This window comes from Myripristis murdjan, chromosome 7 (genome assembly GCF_902150065.1).
Source record: "Myripristis murdjan chromosome 7, fMyrMur1.1, whole genome shotgun sequence".
NCBI lineage: Eukaryota > Metazoa > Chordata > Actinopteri > Holocentriformes > Holocentridae > Myripristis > Myripristis murdjan.
The window spans coordinates 6,858,837-6,877,500 of NC_043986.1; the positions used below are offsets into that span (position 1 = coordinate 6,858,837).

The following is an 18,664-nucleotide window of genomic DNA, read 5'->3' on the forward strand; positions in this document are numbered from 1 at the left end:
ATATCACGACAGTATGTTGTCTGTAAGTTTGATGAAAAATTGTCTGTACCTAATACCCACATCATTACTTTTTGATAATTTTCTGGAATAAACTAATGAAAGGCACTTTTTCTTTTCTCCTTTTACTTTGGGAGTGACATGGAACAGGAAGGGAAATGCGTCCCTGAACTTCCTAACATGTAGCCTCGCTGTGAATTTTTGTTTTGTTTTTTATGTCTTGTCATGCAAGTTGCAGTGAGAGAGAGAGAGGGAATGGAATGCAGTGTGACAAAGGTCCTGGGCGAGGTTCAAACCCTGGTCTTTGAGGTTATACGGTCCGCACCTTTGACCTCTGCAGCACCAGGGCACCTCTGATTTGAAGGTTTAAGTTAAAACAGGCGGGTGGTCAGAAACCTGGTTGCTACAGAGCTGTTGTTGTGGTGTGGTTTGATTGGCTCACAGTCAGAGAGAATGCATATCAGCCAGCAGGGATGTTTGAAAACCAGCAGACATCAAAGATGGTGTGTCAGTGAGGCATTCAGATCTGATTGTTTAAAAAAGGTAATGCCAGTGTGGTCGGTGGTCGGTGCGTGGTGATAGTTTTGGAGCCCGACTTTCACTACCCTGGTTTTAGTACTATAAACTGCTTGTTTGTCTGTCTAGCAATATGTTGAAACGATAACTTGTCATTTTGGAATTTAGAAAGGTAGCCTAGTTCATCATTTTGGGTTTGAAAAGTTTTAGAGGCAGTGTGCCAGGCAGAAGCCAGCAAAGATCCTGATTGCTTGTTACAGTGACAGCGTTGTCCTGGTTATGTAACCTGCCAGTCTAGAAAAGTCTCTGTTTGTACTCAGTGGGCCATGATAGACAAGATTGTTGCTCAGCCAGACAGGCAGAGTTTCAGCTGGTATCTCATATCGGATGGAAGTAACAGCAGGCATCAGCCTTTCATCTGTGAAAATTGCGAGTTTGAGGGTGTTCAGCTTTTTTTTAATACTTGATGTATGTTTTCATTTCCTCGACAGGGAGAATGTGCACGGTGAGGTGTACACAGTTTGTGTGCACACCTTTAGAGGGTTGTGCAGTTAAGTGAAGAAAATCACAATTTGACAGATGAAAATCTCCATAGGGATTTAAATTTTATACGAAGATGGAACAAAAAGTTGAAAAATAAAGTTTGTGACAAATGACAGTGTTTATTTTGTAGTCCTGGGATGATATGCTTACTTCCAATTTTGATACTGTCATGATACGTGGGTGCTGATTTGATTTAGAACAGAATCTCAATTGAATAGAAAAGCGGGCACTATTTTCAGTCTCTCTGAACTATAAAGCCCACTCAAATACAATATGAAACATAACTTCCAGATAAGATAAATGGTCCACAGCTTTTTTATTTAAAAACTGTGTTAATCAGTGAATTAATTTGAACAGTCTCTTGCCTGTATGAGAATAACATGCATGCAACTGCTGTGTTTTTCGAAGATGAATTACAGGATAACTCTAGCGTGTGTGCTGTATAATGTCAGGGTGCTGCACTGCCCTTGCAGCTGAGTTCTGCCTTTTTGTTACGTCAGCATCACACGCCAGAGTTTTCAACAAAGGCGGCCGCCAGTAATACAAAAGTGACCCGCCTTTGAGTCACATCGGCAGGGAAAATCCAGTTAGAGCTGCTAGAGCCAAACAATACTGAAATCTGAAATGTGAGTATCTTGTCCTCCTTGACTTGATGAATTGAAATGTGCTACCATTTTACTCTTCCTGAATACTAAAGTCTGCCTGCATGTGGGAACTGTCATAACAGTCAGGAGGCGTGGGAACTATTTTAAGCTGTCTGCTTTGCCCGAAGGTCTCCTGACAGCAGCTACTGTGTCTTACATTTACATGTGATATTTCTGTAACCAAGTATGTGTGCGATGTTGCAAAGCTTTTTGTGTAAGAGCTGTCTGTATACATGTGTGTCAGTGTCTTGCTTGGATTACAAAGAATTTCATAGCCCACAGCTCAGGAAAGATGCTTTTGACAAATGAAAACAACCTTCGATTTACCACAGTCGACTGTAGCAGCAGGACTGGGAGTCATTTCTGATCTTGCATAGAGGAGTAAAAACACAATATTTAGTTCCACTAGCTTACAGCATATTGCACACATATAGAGATGCCCTGCTTATACAGCAGTTGGATTGATTTATAAAATGCCATATCATGTATTGTGTTAATCATAGAGAGAGGACAGGACAAAATCAAACATCACAACATGTTTGACCAAGTACCTGCATTTATATTGGGACTATATTGTAGGGATGACTGTTGGTGGTGTCATAAGATATTTACATAAAAGAAATTTGTTATGTTGATATGTTGACCAAGCAGGTACAGACAACTATCAGAACAACTACAGTCTAATAAGTTCAGAAATTTCTGTACTGTGTTGCAGCTTACATCAGATCAACAACACTTACATCAGATCATGATATTACAATATCCCAGGCGATATCCAATCTCATATCACAGTACCACTATAATATTGATATATTGCCCAGCCCTAATATATAGTGCCATACATTATTTGTATCCCAGCAGCAGAACCCAAAAATACATTGGCTCATCATGCCATGTCATTGAAACTGATATGATTACAGCTTTGTGAATAAATCACAGCTTGATGTTGAGATAAAATTTTCACAGTAGCACAGCATTTATTTTCTGCATATTAAATGAATAGGATACTACTTAATGTAAAACAGACTTTTGATTTTGATTTGCAGTAACTCACTCTGACTTAGTCACCTTGGTCACCTTGTCTCTTATAGAACCATTAGCTCTGTTGTCGAAAGAAGTCTGTGTACAATATATTTATTGTTTTGCTTTCATTGAGCTTGACACTGCTTTATTTATCTGAGGCTCATGGTTTTGTGTCTCCTACAGAGTACTCGTCACTCAAGGAAGCCAAAGAAGCACAACGTGAAATCTGAAATTGCATCAGCTTCCCAGCGGCTGTCGATCGACCAAACTGTGCGCTCGCCCTGACTGACATTTCGTTACACCAACGCTGGTCGAACCCACCGTTGATCAGTGGGATATTGAGCTCAGGACGTTCTGTTGACATTGGAGGATCGTCCGGCTCTTCGGTGACGTTTGGAGGGACCTCGATCGACAGGTCTCCCTCCAGAGGAGCGTTGAGGTGAACACCACCAACAGGAACATGTACTAGAAGCTGTAGATCTGTCCTAAACGACCGGAAGATGAGCAATGAGGATGAGTTCTTTGACGCCGTCACAGGTGGGTGCCATTCACATAATGCTGCATTCGCATGTTGATTTCTTTGTTTCGGAACAATCCCAGTTGCAGTATAAAGGACAAACACACCACATCACAAAAAACTCCAGCAGCCAAACCACACAAACCTCAATATGCAAATGTTATACAGTGCATTGCTATATGTAAACTATGATTATGTGTTCTAAAATTAGAGAGGAAAAGAGATATGAGTTTGTTTGTTTTTTACAAGAGACTTTAAAGTTCTGTCTACACAGCAAGCATCTCAGGTGCTTTTTTTTTTTTTTTTTACTCAAGTATCTAAGAGTGCAATAAGTGTTTTTGTCAAAAAAGTAAGAATCGCGTGAGAGTGATCTCAATTCTTAGAGAGAAAAATCATGATTCACAGTTAAGCAACAATCATGCAGCCCTAGTGTGTGTGTGTCGGTTTGAATAAAGTTAAAGATTTTTCTCCACTAAATGTCTTGATGTGGTGGCCAGAATGGCACGCAAGACCTTGTTTTGGAAGCTGTCCGAAACATCGCTATCTCTGTGAAAAGATTGCAGCATCCTCTTATACGGGAAATGCATTAGTCAGTATTGAAATTTCATAGTTTCTCCTACTGACAATCCTTGTTTGAATTCATGAATGAAAATGTCTTCCTCAGAGAGACGAAGCAAGCTGCTCTTGCATGCTGGTGGCTTGAAAAACTGTCCCATAACTGTCAAGTCACCGGGTCACCACTGTAGAACTGTCATTTGTGCAAAAGTGAATCCAATTGAACCAGTCCTGAATTGATTCACAACTGTGTCACAGCCTGAGAAAATCGAGTTAGTTAAGAGAATCAGCCTTCTCACCACTAACAAGCATGTTTCCTGTTGAAATGTATTTGATTTCACAGAACAGTTCAATACATCGTGTGTCACTGCAAAGTTTAAACTGTAAATGTAAATGCACGGCATTCAAAGTAGCTTCTGTTGAAAAGCCGTAGGCAATAAAATGTTTTATTAATTTCAAAATAAAGATTTCTCAGGACCTCATTTTCTTATCAAGGTTTGTGACGCTGGCGTTGGGACAGGCTGTGTTTTTACTATAAAAGGCTGTCAGTCCTAATTAGATTAGGCTGTTTTTGTCATGGGTTTCCATCATAGAGGTATAATACCATCCTGTGGAACCTAACCTGCTTTAGTCTGATGATTATTTCAATAATTCAGAGGTCTATTGTCTCACTCTCATCATCTGCTATATCAGGAACACCCTGTGTGTGTCACCGTGTGTGTGTGTGTGTGTGTGTGTGTGTGTGTGTCTCTGTCTGCAAAAATGAAACCTAGATCCAGGAGCGAGGCAGTGATCACACAGCACAATTTGAGGTTGTATGCTTTGGAGGTGTTTTTATTGACTGCAGTCTAGAGGAAGTCCTGTGTGTTCCTGTCTTAGTTGTTAGTTGCTGATTTCGTTGTTATTCGGTGAGGTCTGGTGGTGTGGAGCCTGTAATTGTCAGGAGTGCCTGAGAACAGAGAAAAGGAGTTGGCTTGGTATTGTTCATTGTGAGCATTTAGTTTCTTGTTGTCTGAAATTGCTAGGCATCCATATTGAGATTCGGGCGTTGCTATGACCCTGTTATTATATACTTTGCCAGTTATAGCTTCCATGTGGATATAAATAAAAGATTCAGATGTCTGCCCCAGTCGGTCCCTGTGTCATTATTATGATCATCTTACTAATCTGGCACAGACAGGGATAATGTGTTTGAAATAGACCTGGAGCAAATTTATTATTCAGTAGTAGATGGTGCCCGGGCTCAGCTATGATCCCCAAAGGTCTCTGTTAAGTGTTGGGTGGCATCCAGCAGTTACGTTTTCCCCTCAGTGGCCTGGATTTTCCTTCTAACCACAGGAGGTATATGTTAGAGAAGATGAATGACTCAGTGTTGTAAATAACCTTGTGGTCTGAAAAAGCGTGCCACCGCGTGCCACTGTCTGTCTCCACTTCAGATAATGTCATAGTTACCGTAGAGACTGATCCAGAGCACAGCAGAAACAGATGGATGCTTCTCTCAAAAAGACCTAACACAAAACTTAAATCCTAACCCGAGATGTGAACAGTAATGTTAATTCCTGCATACTGTGAGCCACATAAGCCTTAGATGTTTTTAATGGAGGATTGTGGCCGCCATGTCTCATAACATTTCCATTAATGAGAAAGAATTGAGAACAGATTGTAGTTTACTGTCTTTTTCGTCTCATGCTTTGCAGTGACATTTGCCAGATTTGGAGCAGAGTGAGACGCCTCAGTTTGTTCTCTCCTCTCGGTTTGTAACTTTCTGGTGTGAGGTACAAATATGGAGAATTTGCAATGTTGGAATCATGTGACATAGCCACATGGTGTTGACCTTTGTCCTGAAAGGATGTATATAGTTTCTGTTTTCGGTGCTTTGGTTGTATGAACTAAATATGGTCACCTGACCAAACCTTTTGCTGCGCTGCATTCTGCACTAGCTGCTCAGAGCGAAATTGACAGTCAAAACTTTGTCACTTTACCTACCTACCTAACCTCCCTGGCCCCCAGAAATTTCTGCATTTGCCAAACACAAAACTGCTATATCTAATCATTTTTTGATTGCATAAAAGAACATTTTATGTACATTATGTCAGGGTTCGGGTCGGGTTTGGTCATGTCGGCATTATTTTAGTGAAAATGACTGACCTAATGTCTGTCCTGGGCAACTTCCTGTGCAGTGCTGGAGTTTACTTGACGATGCTGAAGGCAACATGTAGGCTGTTTCAGGCGGTAAATGTAGTCTAGGAAGATGGAGGAGAAGCAAAATGTTGGGCTCAGTTCGGATTTGGACACAAAAAAGAATGCCTGCTGGGTTTCGGTTGGGTTGGGTTGGGTTTCTATGTTCTCGGGCTCGGTTCGCGTTCAGACAAAAATATGCGGCCTGATCTGCACTCTCTTTCACACTACATTAACTATCACTACTTTGCATAAAATTCCCACTCATAAGCGAGCATAAATACCTATTAAAATATTTTTTAACTCAGATCAAGCTAAATCTAATTTTCTGTTTGCATGCTAACAATTATAGGAGCAAATGAGGATAAAGTGCTGGCATCTGAAGGCCTTCAAAGTGCCTGTTTGATTGAATCAGTGTCTGACCAGGTTTCCTGACCCTGTATGACTTTTTCCTTGACAGCTCCAGACAGGAAAGGGAGCGAATACCTGACATTTTTGTCTTTGTCCAAGCTGCATTTTGACTGTCTTGGTCTTGTTTTGGAGGCAGATTAAGTTGTTTTTGTCCTATTTTTAATAATTTCATTCAGAAAAAAGGAAAAAAAAAAAAAATCAATGCAGTCACCACTTTCCTGTCTGTCTTTGCCTCTATTTGATGTGACATCAATTTTCCAAGCTATTCTATTCTAATCTTGCTGGATTTCATTGTAAGTGGTTACAAACAGGCTTACCTCATATGGTAAACACACTAAGCATTCACTTCTAATAGCCTTAATGCAATACTAACAGCTGACTAGAAGTGTTTGCTCAATGATAATAAACCATTGGTGTGTGATAATAAACCACTGGTCTGTTGTCAGCGGTTGTCAGGGTTCCACCTGTAGCTCACCTGGCCTCCACACTGCTTTAGTCCGCACGCTTTGTTAATGCTCTGTCACATGGTTTGGCCACAACAGAAATGATTTGGGAAATTACATCAACAGACATGAATAAATACCTGCCAACTGTACTGTGTCACTAGGTGTGTCGTTCCGTGACGAATGTGGTTTTGCAGCGGGGAATCCCTCAAATTCTTGTAAAAACACCATATAACTTTCTTCTAATGGCACTTGATCACATTTTGTATATGACTTTGTTTGTCTCTCTCAGCCTATCGAGCTTTTGAGCCCCTGTCTCATTACCCTTAGATTTGTTTTTACTGTATTACTAAATTACACATGCATGGTTATACAGTGTCTGGGGTTCCAAGTGGCTGTGGTTAATGAGTGTGCACATATTTGTGGTCATGCGTCCTTGTTGTGATGGGGATGAATGAACAGCATCAAATGTCATTATATTTCACACTGAATCCCTTGGTGGTGGTAGTAGATATTTATGGGATAATTTTTGTTCTTCCAGAAAATATTTAGCATATGATCATTAATTAGTTAGTAATAAGTAATGGCTAATAAGTTGATAGAATTGAGTCAAAAGTTGTATGGTAAAATTGTCCACTGTTTTGCTCATGGGCACATCATCACACCGTGTCCACGGTAGGAGTGAACCCGTGACCTACATTATATCACATGTGTTATTTCCCCTCCTCAGGCCTGGATTCAGACGAGTCGTACGAAGGCGTGTCGGAGGCCAGTTTTAAAGATGCCCTGTTTGACGGCAGCAGTCAGAAGAACAACGGATCCGTGCCACAGGAGAACGGCATCAAGAAACACAGGTACTGCAGCATTCCTCCGCCTCATTCCATCTGAAGTGTGTGTGTGTGTGTGTGTGTGTGTGTGTGTGTGTGTGTGTGTGTGTGTACCTGTGTCCATAAGCTCTTCACCATAAAAACTTTCCATTGAAACCAGTACAAATGAAATCAGCTTGGCAGGGTGACAACTCCTACTGACACTCCTAGGGTGGAGTGACCTGCTCCAGTACAATGTTCTCGATTTAGACTGCGAATATATGTTGCCCATTGTTTGCCCATAACACACACCTGTTTTAGTGACATAAATAATTCTCAGTATGTTTACCTTGTACAGCCTTAGTTGGAATTGAACGCCCAACTCTGACAGTTTTAGTGCAAGGGGATGGTCAGCAACAAACTTTTGAAAATCATACATACACATATGAAGCAAACTTGATACCCACTCCTGTAATGCAGCTTGAGCCTAAATGTTTAAATACAGAAATACCTAAAGTTTCGGTCAGCCTTACAAATCAGATCAGCCAATCACACCATTGTATTTGTTGTTACCGCAGGACATTTCGTACAGTTTCGCCAATCTGAAAGGAGTATTTTATTTAGGTATTTTGTTGTCTGCTTGCATGCTAAAGGCCAATGTTGCACCTGTAACTCCCTGTTATTATTCTGATGAAGCACTGTATGCATGCAAAAGTCAGTAAATTTGCAAATACAATTGCTGAAGCTTTATGCATGGGGAATGGAAAAGACATTGAAAACCATTGATGAAAAAAAGGGTTGACTCAAGTGTAAGTGCTTGAAACACATAACATTTCTGTTTACTTGTTAATAATACAAAGTTTTTAAATAAAGCAAGGTGTTCTGAACGCTGTTGTAGGTAAAGTAAGGCAGTAGATTTTTATTACCAGGCTACGTATTAAAAACTCTCGATATTTCGGCACACATTTGCCACAGGGCCTGAATTAGAGAGCTGTATTTTCTGAAAGTTATTGGCTTGGTATCAAATCAGGCGTAGCGAATCGTGGAATTTGTTTGTTTTTGGTATCATGACATCGCTATTTAGTGCCATGAGGTTCACTGCTCTCACAAAGTCAGAAGCCCATTCACTTCCAATGGAGCGTCAAGATGGTCTTGACTCTTCTGGCTCTCAGAGAGGAGAGGCTTGTTCATGTACAGAGATTTAAACGTCTTTGTTTCTTCATCTGTTTCGCTGTATACAGTCATCAGAAAATGTCAGATGTCAGGTCATTTTTCCCTTTCTTTCTTGTCGAAGAGCCTTTCTTGTCGAAGAACTTTGTTTTCCATCTAGCATCTTCTGCATCCTCTGTCCCGACAACGGACCCGTCCAACTGCATGCTCAGCTTATCTACCGCCTCATCTAGCTTTTATTTTATGTTTACAGATGTGACTGCCTCTTACTTTTTGTTGCCTTTCACTAGCGTATGCCGTCTTGCACTCTTCCTCATTCCCTCTGTTTGTTCTCGCACTTTCTATCGCTTCATCCTCATTTGTTTTCATTCTTCCTTTGGCTTTCTTTCCACCTATCTGTTCATCTTAATCTGGTTTTCATTCTGCGTTGGATCTGTTTAGATTGTACTCTTGGTACAGACTCTCATCACAGTGATACTGACAGCGGTATGAAAACAATACAGAGTTTTCTTCTCGGTTATTGTCTGTCTAGGATTTTTTTTTTTTGTTTGGTGCAGAAGAATTTGATATTTTGAATACCATTAGAGTTTCACAGTTACAGTTTTAACTGAAACCAGTACAGCTTTAAGGCACAGTGTCAAATGTTATTCAGGTTTGTGTCTTTTGTTACTGTAGAATTTTAAAATTTCTACAACATTGCCTCTTTATTTGGGTGCAAAAGACCTTTTAAACATCATTTAGCCCTCAAATACCAAACCTGCTCATCGAAAAAAATACAAATAAAGTAGTAGATAACAGGATGTGTGTATGTGTGTGTGCTCTTTGATTGATTTGTTGTTTTCTTTAATTTCAGGATGTCGTTACCTGCCCCGATGTTCTCCAGAAACACAGTCAGTATCTGGGGCATCCTGAAGAAATGCATCGGACTGGTAAGGGCGCCGTAGTTTTCTGTGAATAATGAAACTAGTTTTCTGTTAATGAGCGACAGCTTAATGTTGTCCCAGTGATAAATAACCCTTAAAGGTGAAGTATTATAGCTTATTTTTGGAGATATTTCGATGATTTTAGTGGGATTGGATTGGTAATAGAATATACCAGTAGACGAGTTATTCACCAGAATTTTTCTTTACTTGTTCAGCGTAAAGAGCTTAACCTAATTTTTTTTTTTTTTTTTTTTTTTTTTTTTTTTTTTTGGCAATGAGCACAAAATTTTTTGATTTGGCCGCCTCCAACAGGTTTTTAGTAGCTTCCTAGTAGCAAAATGGGCTTTGAAGAAAGTGTTCATGTGACTGTAATAACCTTTCAAACTGTGATAAAATCAGATTTTTTTTTTTTTTTTTTTACTAAGAATTCCTACTTTACTATGTTAGCCAGAAATTATTGTATTACAACTCCCTTAATTTTAAATTGAACACCAGTCTGAAAAATCTTACTGCATTGTCTGACAATTTATTACATTACCAGTTATTTTTACATGCTGAAGCCATTCACATAAGCATGTAATTGCATTTTGAGAAAATATTATATTATCAGACAATACATATAATGATTTCAGGAAATGGGTTAAGATCTCTGTCGGCCAGGGTCAAGCTAATTTATGAAGGATCTATGATTCACTGTAGTCGGCTCTGGGCTGAGGATAAGTGACTAATATTTTTTATTTATTTGTTTTTTTCTCCACAGGAGCTGTCTAAGATCACCATGCCCATCGCCTTCAACGAGCCTCTGAGCTTCCTGCAGAGAATCACAGAATACATGGAACACACTTACCTCATCAACAGAGCTTGCTCGCTGTCCGATTCCATAGAGCGCATGCAGGTCCGACGGGAACACACACACACACACACACACAACACACACTCCATTTTATGAGCAAGGCCTGGTTGCTTTCCATCACCATAAAACACACGCAGGTCAGAGAGCACATGCAGGGGGCTGGGAGATTTTGTTCATCAAGCCAAACAAACCAAGGTTTTACCTAAATGCATTACAACAAGAGAAAAGACATGCACTGAAAGAGTAAATAAGCACATAGAGAGAGATAAAACCAGGATAGCAGATAAACATCACAAATAAAAACTTTAAAACATACACCCATAAAACAGATAAAAGCAGAGCCATTAAAATAAAAAGGTTAACAGCAAAACAGCAATACAGCAATAATAATATTAACAGCAATAATAGTAGGTCTCCAAATGTTTCATAAAGACCAGAACCTTGTTGTATCTGGTAAGTCCTCGCAGTGTTGAATGAGTTTGGGGTGGCAGTGTATTCCCAATTGACCTGATAAGCGATGTCAGCATTGCTTTATAGTTCCATAGCATTTTTCTCTATGGCTATTGAAAATGTGATTTCACGGTACTGTGTGTGTCGCAGCCTCTGTTATCACAGGCTTTTCAAACAGAGTACATTTTTACCCTCGTGTATATATATATCTCTTTCTGTTGCTCCTGGGTTATTCTAGTTCTGTAACAGTGTTTAAGTCATGGCAGCTGGTTGTTAACAGGTTATAGGTTACCCTGACTCATCAGCTGTAATACTGTGCTGATCATCCTTAAGTGTTGGTATATCAACCAGAAAACGCTTTAAGAGTTGTAAGATAAATAGATAGTGGTATTGTGAATAAGTCATGGCTAAGTTGGGAATCTAACAGAAAGACTCAGCTGATGTAGGTTATCCCGTCCAAAGTGTTTGGCTTGGCTTTAGCTAAAGAAATACCTCGACTTGAAAACGGATATGGAAAACAAATAACCCAGTGTCAAAACCTTTACAGTTTGTGTTGAGCGCAGGCTGTGAAAGAGGCCATTTATGTGAAAAGCAAATCATTTTCCCGTCTATAAATCGCCTATGGAACCGTAAGGACACGATGACATCTGCAGTTATTATGTCGCTTACAGCGTTTGCAGGAAACAGCAGGATAAAATGCTGAAGTTGGACAAAAGGAGCTCTGGGAGCTGTCTGCTCTCTGTTGGATCTGAGTCCATTTTAAATCAACTGGAGCTTTTTTTTCCCCTCCCTGTGTTTGCTTCCCCATTTCAGTTTCTTACACTAGGCTTTGTCTGTTCGGTCACACATGCATAGACACACACACACACACACACACACAGGCAGACAGAAGTACACACACATACCTCGTTATCTGAACAAGCTTGCCGCAGATAAAAGTTCTCACACACACACACACACACACACACACACATACACACTCTCTCTCTCTCTTTCTAACAAGGTCTGCAATTCTGTGTGTGTGTCTGCAGGCAGTAGCTGCTTTCGCTGTGTCAGCAGTGGCGTCTCAGTGGGACAGAACTGGAAAACCCTTTAACCCTCTGCTGGGAGAGACCTACGAGCTTATCAGGTACTCACACACACACACCACATGGACACACACTCAAATAGTCTCAGGGTCATTTTAATGTCACCCATTTTTGAAGGTGTGTTTAACCTGTGTGTCCTCTCCCTGTCGCTCAACAGAGAGGAACAGGGTTTCAGGCTAGTATCAGAGCAGGTTTCCCATCATCCCCCTGTCAGTGCCTTCCACGCAGAGAGCCTGGTCGGGGACTTCGTCTTCCACGGCTCCATCTACCCGAAACTCAAGTTCTGGGGCAAAAGTGTCGAAGCTGAGCCGAAAGGGACCATCACGCTAGAGCTGCTCAAGTGAGTGCAAGAGGGATATTGGTAAAAATGTGTGTGTGTGTGTTGATGCAAATTCATCCAGACCACCAGATATCATTACAATGTCAGTGTTCATGCTCTCCTCCTCTTCCTCACCTCCAGGCATAACGAGGTGTATACATGGAGTAATCCTTTCTGCTGCGTCCACAATATAATCCTGGGCAAACTGTGGATAGAGCAGTACGGCACAGTGGAAATTCTCAACCACAGGTAAACTCCACATGGGTTTTATGCTCTTGATTGCAGTATAGAGTCCTTGTAGTGACCCATCATTTTTGCCCCTTTAAAATGATCATTAAATGATTTTTAAAAAACACACACACTGCCAGTAACTACAGCATTTTTGCTGTTACAGAGCAGTGAAACATACAGTTTGTATTGTTATGAGTAACTTGCCTCTGATTTCAACCTCAGTCATTATAGTGTTGCACTTTTTGTTAGTTTTTATTTCTGTCATTTTTTATTTTTGTTTCCAATTTTCAAACTTCAATTCGTTTCCAGGGTGGGTTTGCTTATAGTTTTAGTTTCATTTTTATTAGTTTCAGGATTACTTTTAGTTTCTTGTTTTTTCTTTTCTTTTTTTAATTACAATAGGGGTGGTAATTGTCAGGGGTAAGATTTAATAAGTTCAGAATAGGTTTTCCAATCCAGACCCAGCACATTGTGAAGGTGGTCGACTCCCAGTCATGTTGACGTCCCAGTCTCTGTAAACATCAGCACCAACGCCTCCTCATGTTGTTTCACACCTAGTTTTAGTTTTTAGTCTGGTTTTATAATAACCTTTGCTCCAAATTAGCCATTAATGTAGACCTGCTTTTGGGGATTTACCCACACTTTGACACGTTGGCTTGTGCAGGGATTGCACCTGTGACCTTCTGCTTTATTTTAATCACCATTCTAGCTTGTGTCTCTCTCCCTTTGGTGATCCATGACTGCCCCTGGTGTTGGCTGATGAAAGCACACCACTGAGTCAGTCGAGCAGAAATAAACCTCAGTAAACCTGACACGGTGACTCTCCTGTGATCTCTGATGCTCACAGAACCTGCCAGGCGTCCCTGTGCCACGCCTGCATGCCTTCTGTTTACTGAGGCGGGCGCCGTGTTTACACAGATACTTAAGGATGGCTTATGTACATACTCACTTAATGTCTTTCTGCAGGCAAACAGAATCACTGGGGCTCTTTACCTTTACATACTCAGGGATGGTTTGCAGTCATGCTTTGCTTCACATTCATATGCAGTTACACAGATTCACACCAGGAGCTGCTCAGTGAAAAACAAACAAACAAAACAAATCAGTCAACCAGTCCTGCTGTTGTGATTATTGGTGGAGTGCCTTGTTCATGGAAACCTTGTTTGTACATTATTTTGCAGGGGAGCTTGGCTTTAGTCCTGTGTTTGGACTTGATATTTTTCTTTGGTTGGCCTTGGGACTTCCAAAGCCTGATCTTTGAGTCGATCCAGTGAAGAACAGTGATGCACTATATGGACAAAAGTACTGGGCCACACCTCTTAATCATTGAATTCAGGTGTTTGATTCAGTCCCATTGCCACAGGTGTATATAATCCAGCAGCTAGCCATCCAGTCTGCCTTTACAAACATTTGTGAAAGAATGGCTCGTTCTAAAGAGCTCACTGAACTCCAGCGTGGTGCTGTAATGTAATAGGATGCCACCGCTGCAACAAGTCAGCTGGTGAATTACTCTTCCCTCCTAGATAGATAGCCTCGGCCCCTCAGTTCCAGTGAAGGGAAATCTTAATGCTTCAGCTCTCTGAGACATTTTGGACAATTCTCTGCTTCCAGCTTTGTGGGAACATTTTGGGGAAGGCTCTTTTCTGTCCCAGCATGACTGAGCCCCAGTGCACAAAGCAGCTCCGTAAAGGCGTGGCCGGCTGAGTTTGGTGTGGAAGAACTTCAGCGGCCCGCACAGAGCCCCGACCTCAACCCCATCCAACACCTTTGGGATGAACTAGAACGGAGACTGTGAGCCGGGCCCTCTGGTCCAACATCAGTGTCTGACCTCACAAATGCTCTTCTGGATGAATGGGCAAAAATTCCCATAGACACACTCCAACATCTGGTAAAAAGCTTCCCAGAAGAGTGGAAGCTGTTCTGCTGCAAAGGGACCAACTCCATATGAATGTCTATGGATTTAGAATGGGAAGTCAGAGAAGCTCCTGGAAGTGTGATGTGGAGGCGGTCCAATGCTTTTGTCCATGTAGTGTATTTTCACTTCCCACTAACATGTATTGTCCATCATCAATAGCAAATTTTTATTTATTATAGTTGTGTTTACACAACATTTACTGTGTTTCCATCCAGCTGTCCGGTGAATGCTATATTTATTTAAGTTTATTTAAACATATGTTTTGGGCAAAATACTTTTTTTGGCTGAATTTATTCACTGACAAAATCAACTTCCACATCCAACTAGATTCAACTTTTTATGAGATTGTAATAGGACGTTTTATTTTATTTTTCCCTCTCCATTCAGCTTTTCTATTTTAATAGATCAGAATTCAGAAACATGGGCCAACTTAGATGGAAATCCAGTTAGTTAACAGACAATAGCTGATTTTTTTTTTTTTTTTTTTTTTTTCTGATTTTTCTTCTCGTTTGTCCTGCAGTACTGGAGACAAGTGTGTGTTGAACTTCAAGCCCTGTGGGATGTTTGGCAAAGAGCTGCACAGAGTGGAGGGATACATCCAGGACAAGAGGTATCACAGGTTCATTTTTTAATGTCATGAATTCACTGCTGTGTCTGTCTGAGGCGATTGTTTTGATTTTTTTTTACTTTATACCTCTTAACTTTATTGAGAAAAGTGGAGCCCAAATATAGTCCTCTCTTTCTTTTACCTCCTCTGTTCCTCACTGTTCTTCTCTACTTCTTCTCTCCCTTCTTCTTTTCCTCTTTACTCCTTTTGTTCTTTGTCTTGTCCTTCCTTTTTCTTCTCCATTTCTCTTGTCATCCCTCTTTTTCTCTGTGATCTTCTCATCCCTTTTCCTCTTTTTGTTGTGCCTCATTTCCCCCCTTCCTCTTGTTCCTCTTAATTTTTCTACTTTGCCGTCCTCATCTTCTCATTCGCCACTATGCTTTTTCTTCTTCGTTCCTTTTGTCATCCTTCCCTTTTCGACTTCTTCTTCTCCCCCGCTTTTCCTTCCTCTTCTGCTCCTCTCTTCTGTTTTTCTTCTCTTATTCTTGCCCTCGGTCTTTGTCTTCTTGTTCTCCTTTCTACTCTTCCATGAGCTCTTCTTTCCCTTCCTCCCTTTTGTCTTCTGCTTCTCCTTCATCATATGCCTCTGTTGTATATGTGTGTGTGTGTGTGTGTGTGTGTGTGTGTGTGTTTCCAGTAAAAAGAAGCTCTCTGTCATCTATGGGAAGTGGACAGAGTGCATATGGAGTGTTGACCCTCAGGCCTACGAGGCCAACAAGAAGGCGGAGAAGAAAGGAGACAACAAGAAGCACAAACAGGTGAAAGGCATTGAATTTTTTTTTTTTTTTTTTTTTTTTTTTAGACATTGAAACGCCCCATATTACTTTGAATCTCGAGCTGCTCCTTTTCCCAGCTGTGTCCACATCGCAGTTAGTAACATCCCTCACTATCCCTACAGTACAAAGTTAGGTTTCTATCATTGTCGTCTTGTTTTTTGGATTTGTGATCATGTCTCATTTTCTCCACATTCTATCATTTATCTCTCTTCTTTTCCTTCATTTTTGCTGGTGTTAATGGCGTTCTGTGAAGTTTTATCAAGGTAAACCAACAGGCCGCTGCTGTAGTCATTAGATATATTTTTCTGCAGCCCGCTCGGTTACATGTCGCTAAGCATAATACCCGGAAAATGTATGTAGTGAAACAGTGGGAACAGAACTGTGTGTTTTTCACTATGTTGTGTGGTATTTCCTGTGTTTATAGCATTTTCTATGTATATGTATCGCTTGCATCCCGTCTGAGAGAGGCTTTCATCCCAAGCACTATACATCACTGAGAGCGCACACACACACACACACACACACACACGCACACACACGCACACACACATACATTCCTGACTGTTGTGATGTGTAGAAAGAGCACTAACATTACAGCTAATATGAGCCTGAATTAGTGTGTGTGTGTGTGTATGTATGTGTGTGTTAGTTTTGAATCATAGTCTGAACAGGTTCGGGTTGGTTTAGGCTTGGATATCAACATTTCCTGTTGGCCTGCATTAAGCTTTAGAGCGTTCATGATATTAAATATTCTAGCAACATATTTATATTATACAACATTTTTTAATAAATACAGCAATCCGACTGCAGAGTGCAAAATTGTTGTGTTCTTGGTGAGGGAAATGCTGATGTTCGTGGTGATTGTGTGTGTGTGTGTGCGCGCGCGTGCCCATCACTACATCATGACTTGTGTTTGTTTGCAGGAGGAGCCGGACGGAGCGGAGAACGACGATGCAGATGACATGCCGGAGGTGCAGGAGACGGTCTCTGTCGTACCAGGAAGCACTCTGCTGTGGAGGATAGCCTCCAGACCGGCCCACTCCGCCACGGTACACACCACACACACCAACACACCTCACACACCTCTGCTCTTCCCAGATATTAATCGTTCAGTATCATGAACTAGAAGATGCAAGTTCATTCGCGTGCATGTTTTCATTGTGGTTATTGATGTCTTAATTATTCAGTCATTAAAAAAAAAAGTTTTGTTAAAAGAAAACCTGTAGAGTCACTGACATGCAGATGGAGATGATCAAATTAAAAGGCTTACTATTAATTTACTGTTTATTATAATCCAGTCAACAACATACATTAATCTGGCATTTCACCATACAACATTTTGCAAATGCTATTTTACATAAATGATGTGGGCATATGTTCTCTCACTTTGCATCTCAGAGCTGTGGTGTAGATAGATTTATTTATTTGTTTGTTTGTCTGTTTGTTTAAATAGGGACAATGCAAATTATATACAAAGCAACATTTTTGCTGGTTTTACACAAACGTATGAAGCTGATGTTCTGCATAAGGAGATTATAACACAGTCTTAGTTTTCAACTCCCATCCCAACTGTATATTAGTTAGCGTATTGTTAAATTTGTTGACTAAAGTTGTGCCGTTTTAGTGAGTAAATGACTTGATTAAATGCATGTCATGTAATTCTGAGTGTATTTAAGGCCCCTCGGACATTATGTACAGTATAAACACACACATCCTAAATGAGTCCTCTCTTTGCCCAGATGTATAACTTCACCAGCTTTGCCATGTCTCTGAACGAGCTGGAGCCCGGCATGGAGGCCCTCCTGGCACCCACCGACTGCCGCCTCAGGCCTGACATCAGAGCCATGGAGAACGGCAACATGGGTAATAGTTTTTCCTCTTTTATCACTCTGCAATAGAGATTTTCATTTTAATTGAATTTTTTTCCCCTTTCAATCCGTTGTACACCAGCAGTGTCCTGAAGAAACCTCACATTTCTTACACAGGAGTTATGTCTTAACCATAATTTAATGTGGGCATTTAGGCTGCTTTCTTACTTTACTTTAGAGTGATGGAGTTCTGTGAGACTCTCATCATGAGGCAATGATAAGACAATGCTGCCATCTACTGGTAAACAGAATCATTGACTCATAGTCGAGGCATCATCTTTTCCTTTTCCTTTGTGATGTTGTTGGTGACCGTGCAGGTGAGCAAGACTATCGGTAAAACCAGCCATACAGTTTAATTCTGTTGTTATAAAACAGTATGTAATCTATAAGTATAAGTTATGATGATTCTGGTCGTGATTTTTAAAGACTGGGATGGGACCCAATGTTTGTTTTTCAAGAAAACTTCAGATTTAAAATGAATAAAATTCTAACTGGCACTAAATGCTCTTGAACCTGTGGACGCTGCGACTGACTGTTGTTGTTGTTGTTGTTGTTGCAGAGGAGGCCAGCCAAGAGAAGGAGAGGCTGGAGGAGAAACAGAGAGCCGCCCGAAAGGAGAGAGCCAAGAATGACGAGGAGTGGTCTACAAGGTAGGAAACACACACACACACACAGTAAATGCTCATTCGTACTCTCTGATTCAAGTTATGGCATCCACACGGTTCAAACGCCTCAGGCTCCACCGGCTGAGGGACTTGACGATTGTGGCTCGTCTCCAGCGTCCAACATCAAGCCAGTGAGGCTGTGAAATATCGTGAGCGTTGTGTTTCA

The 18,664-nt window shown here is 40.8% G+C and overlaps 1 protein-coding gene across 2 annotated transcripts in view; it reads left to right on the forward strand.

Annotated features, from left to right (window-relative positions):
• Nucleotides 1–18,664, forward strand: part of LOC115361599 (oxysterol-binding protein-related protein 2-like) — a 42,213-nt gene that overhangs the window by 17,604 nt on the left and 5,945 nt on the right. For both annotated transcript variants that reach the window (XM_030055072.1, XM_030055073.1), the window contains exons 2-13: nucleotides 2,907–3,260; nucleotides 7,558–7,681; nucleotides 9,657–9,732; nucleotides 10,487–10,621; nucleotides 12,061–12,158; nucleotides 12,275–12,457; nucleotides 12,578–12,685; nucleotides 15,103–15,192; nucleotides 15,827–15,947; nucleotides 16,889–17,014; nucleotides 17,705–17,828; nucleotides 18,393–18,483. In XM_030055072.1, the coding sequence (XP_029910932.1) occupies nucleotides 3,224–3,260; nucleotides 7,558–7,681; nucleotides 9,657–9,732; nucleotides 10,487–10,621; nucleotides 12,061–12,158; nucleotides 12,275–12,457; nucleotides 12,578–12,685; nucleotides 15,103–15,192; nucleotides 15,827–15,947; nucleotides 16,889–17,014; nucleotides 17,705–17,828; nucleotides 18,393–18,483 (1,313 nt within the window). In that variant the 5' untranslated portion in view covers nucleotides 2,907–3,223. The remainder of the gene's footprint in view (nucleotides 1–2,906; nucleotides 3,261–7,557; nucleotides 7,682–9,656; nucleotides 9,733–10,486; nucleotides 10,622–12,060; nucleotides 12,159–12,274; nucleotides 12,458–12,577; nucleotides 12,686–15,102; nucleotides 15,193–15,826; nucleotides 15,948–16,888; nucleotides 17,015–17,704; nucleotides 17,829–18,392; nucleotides 18,484–18,664) is intronic.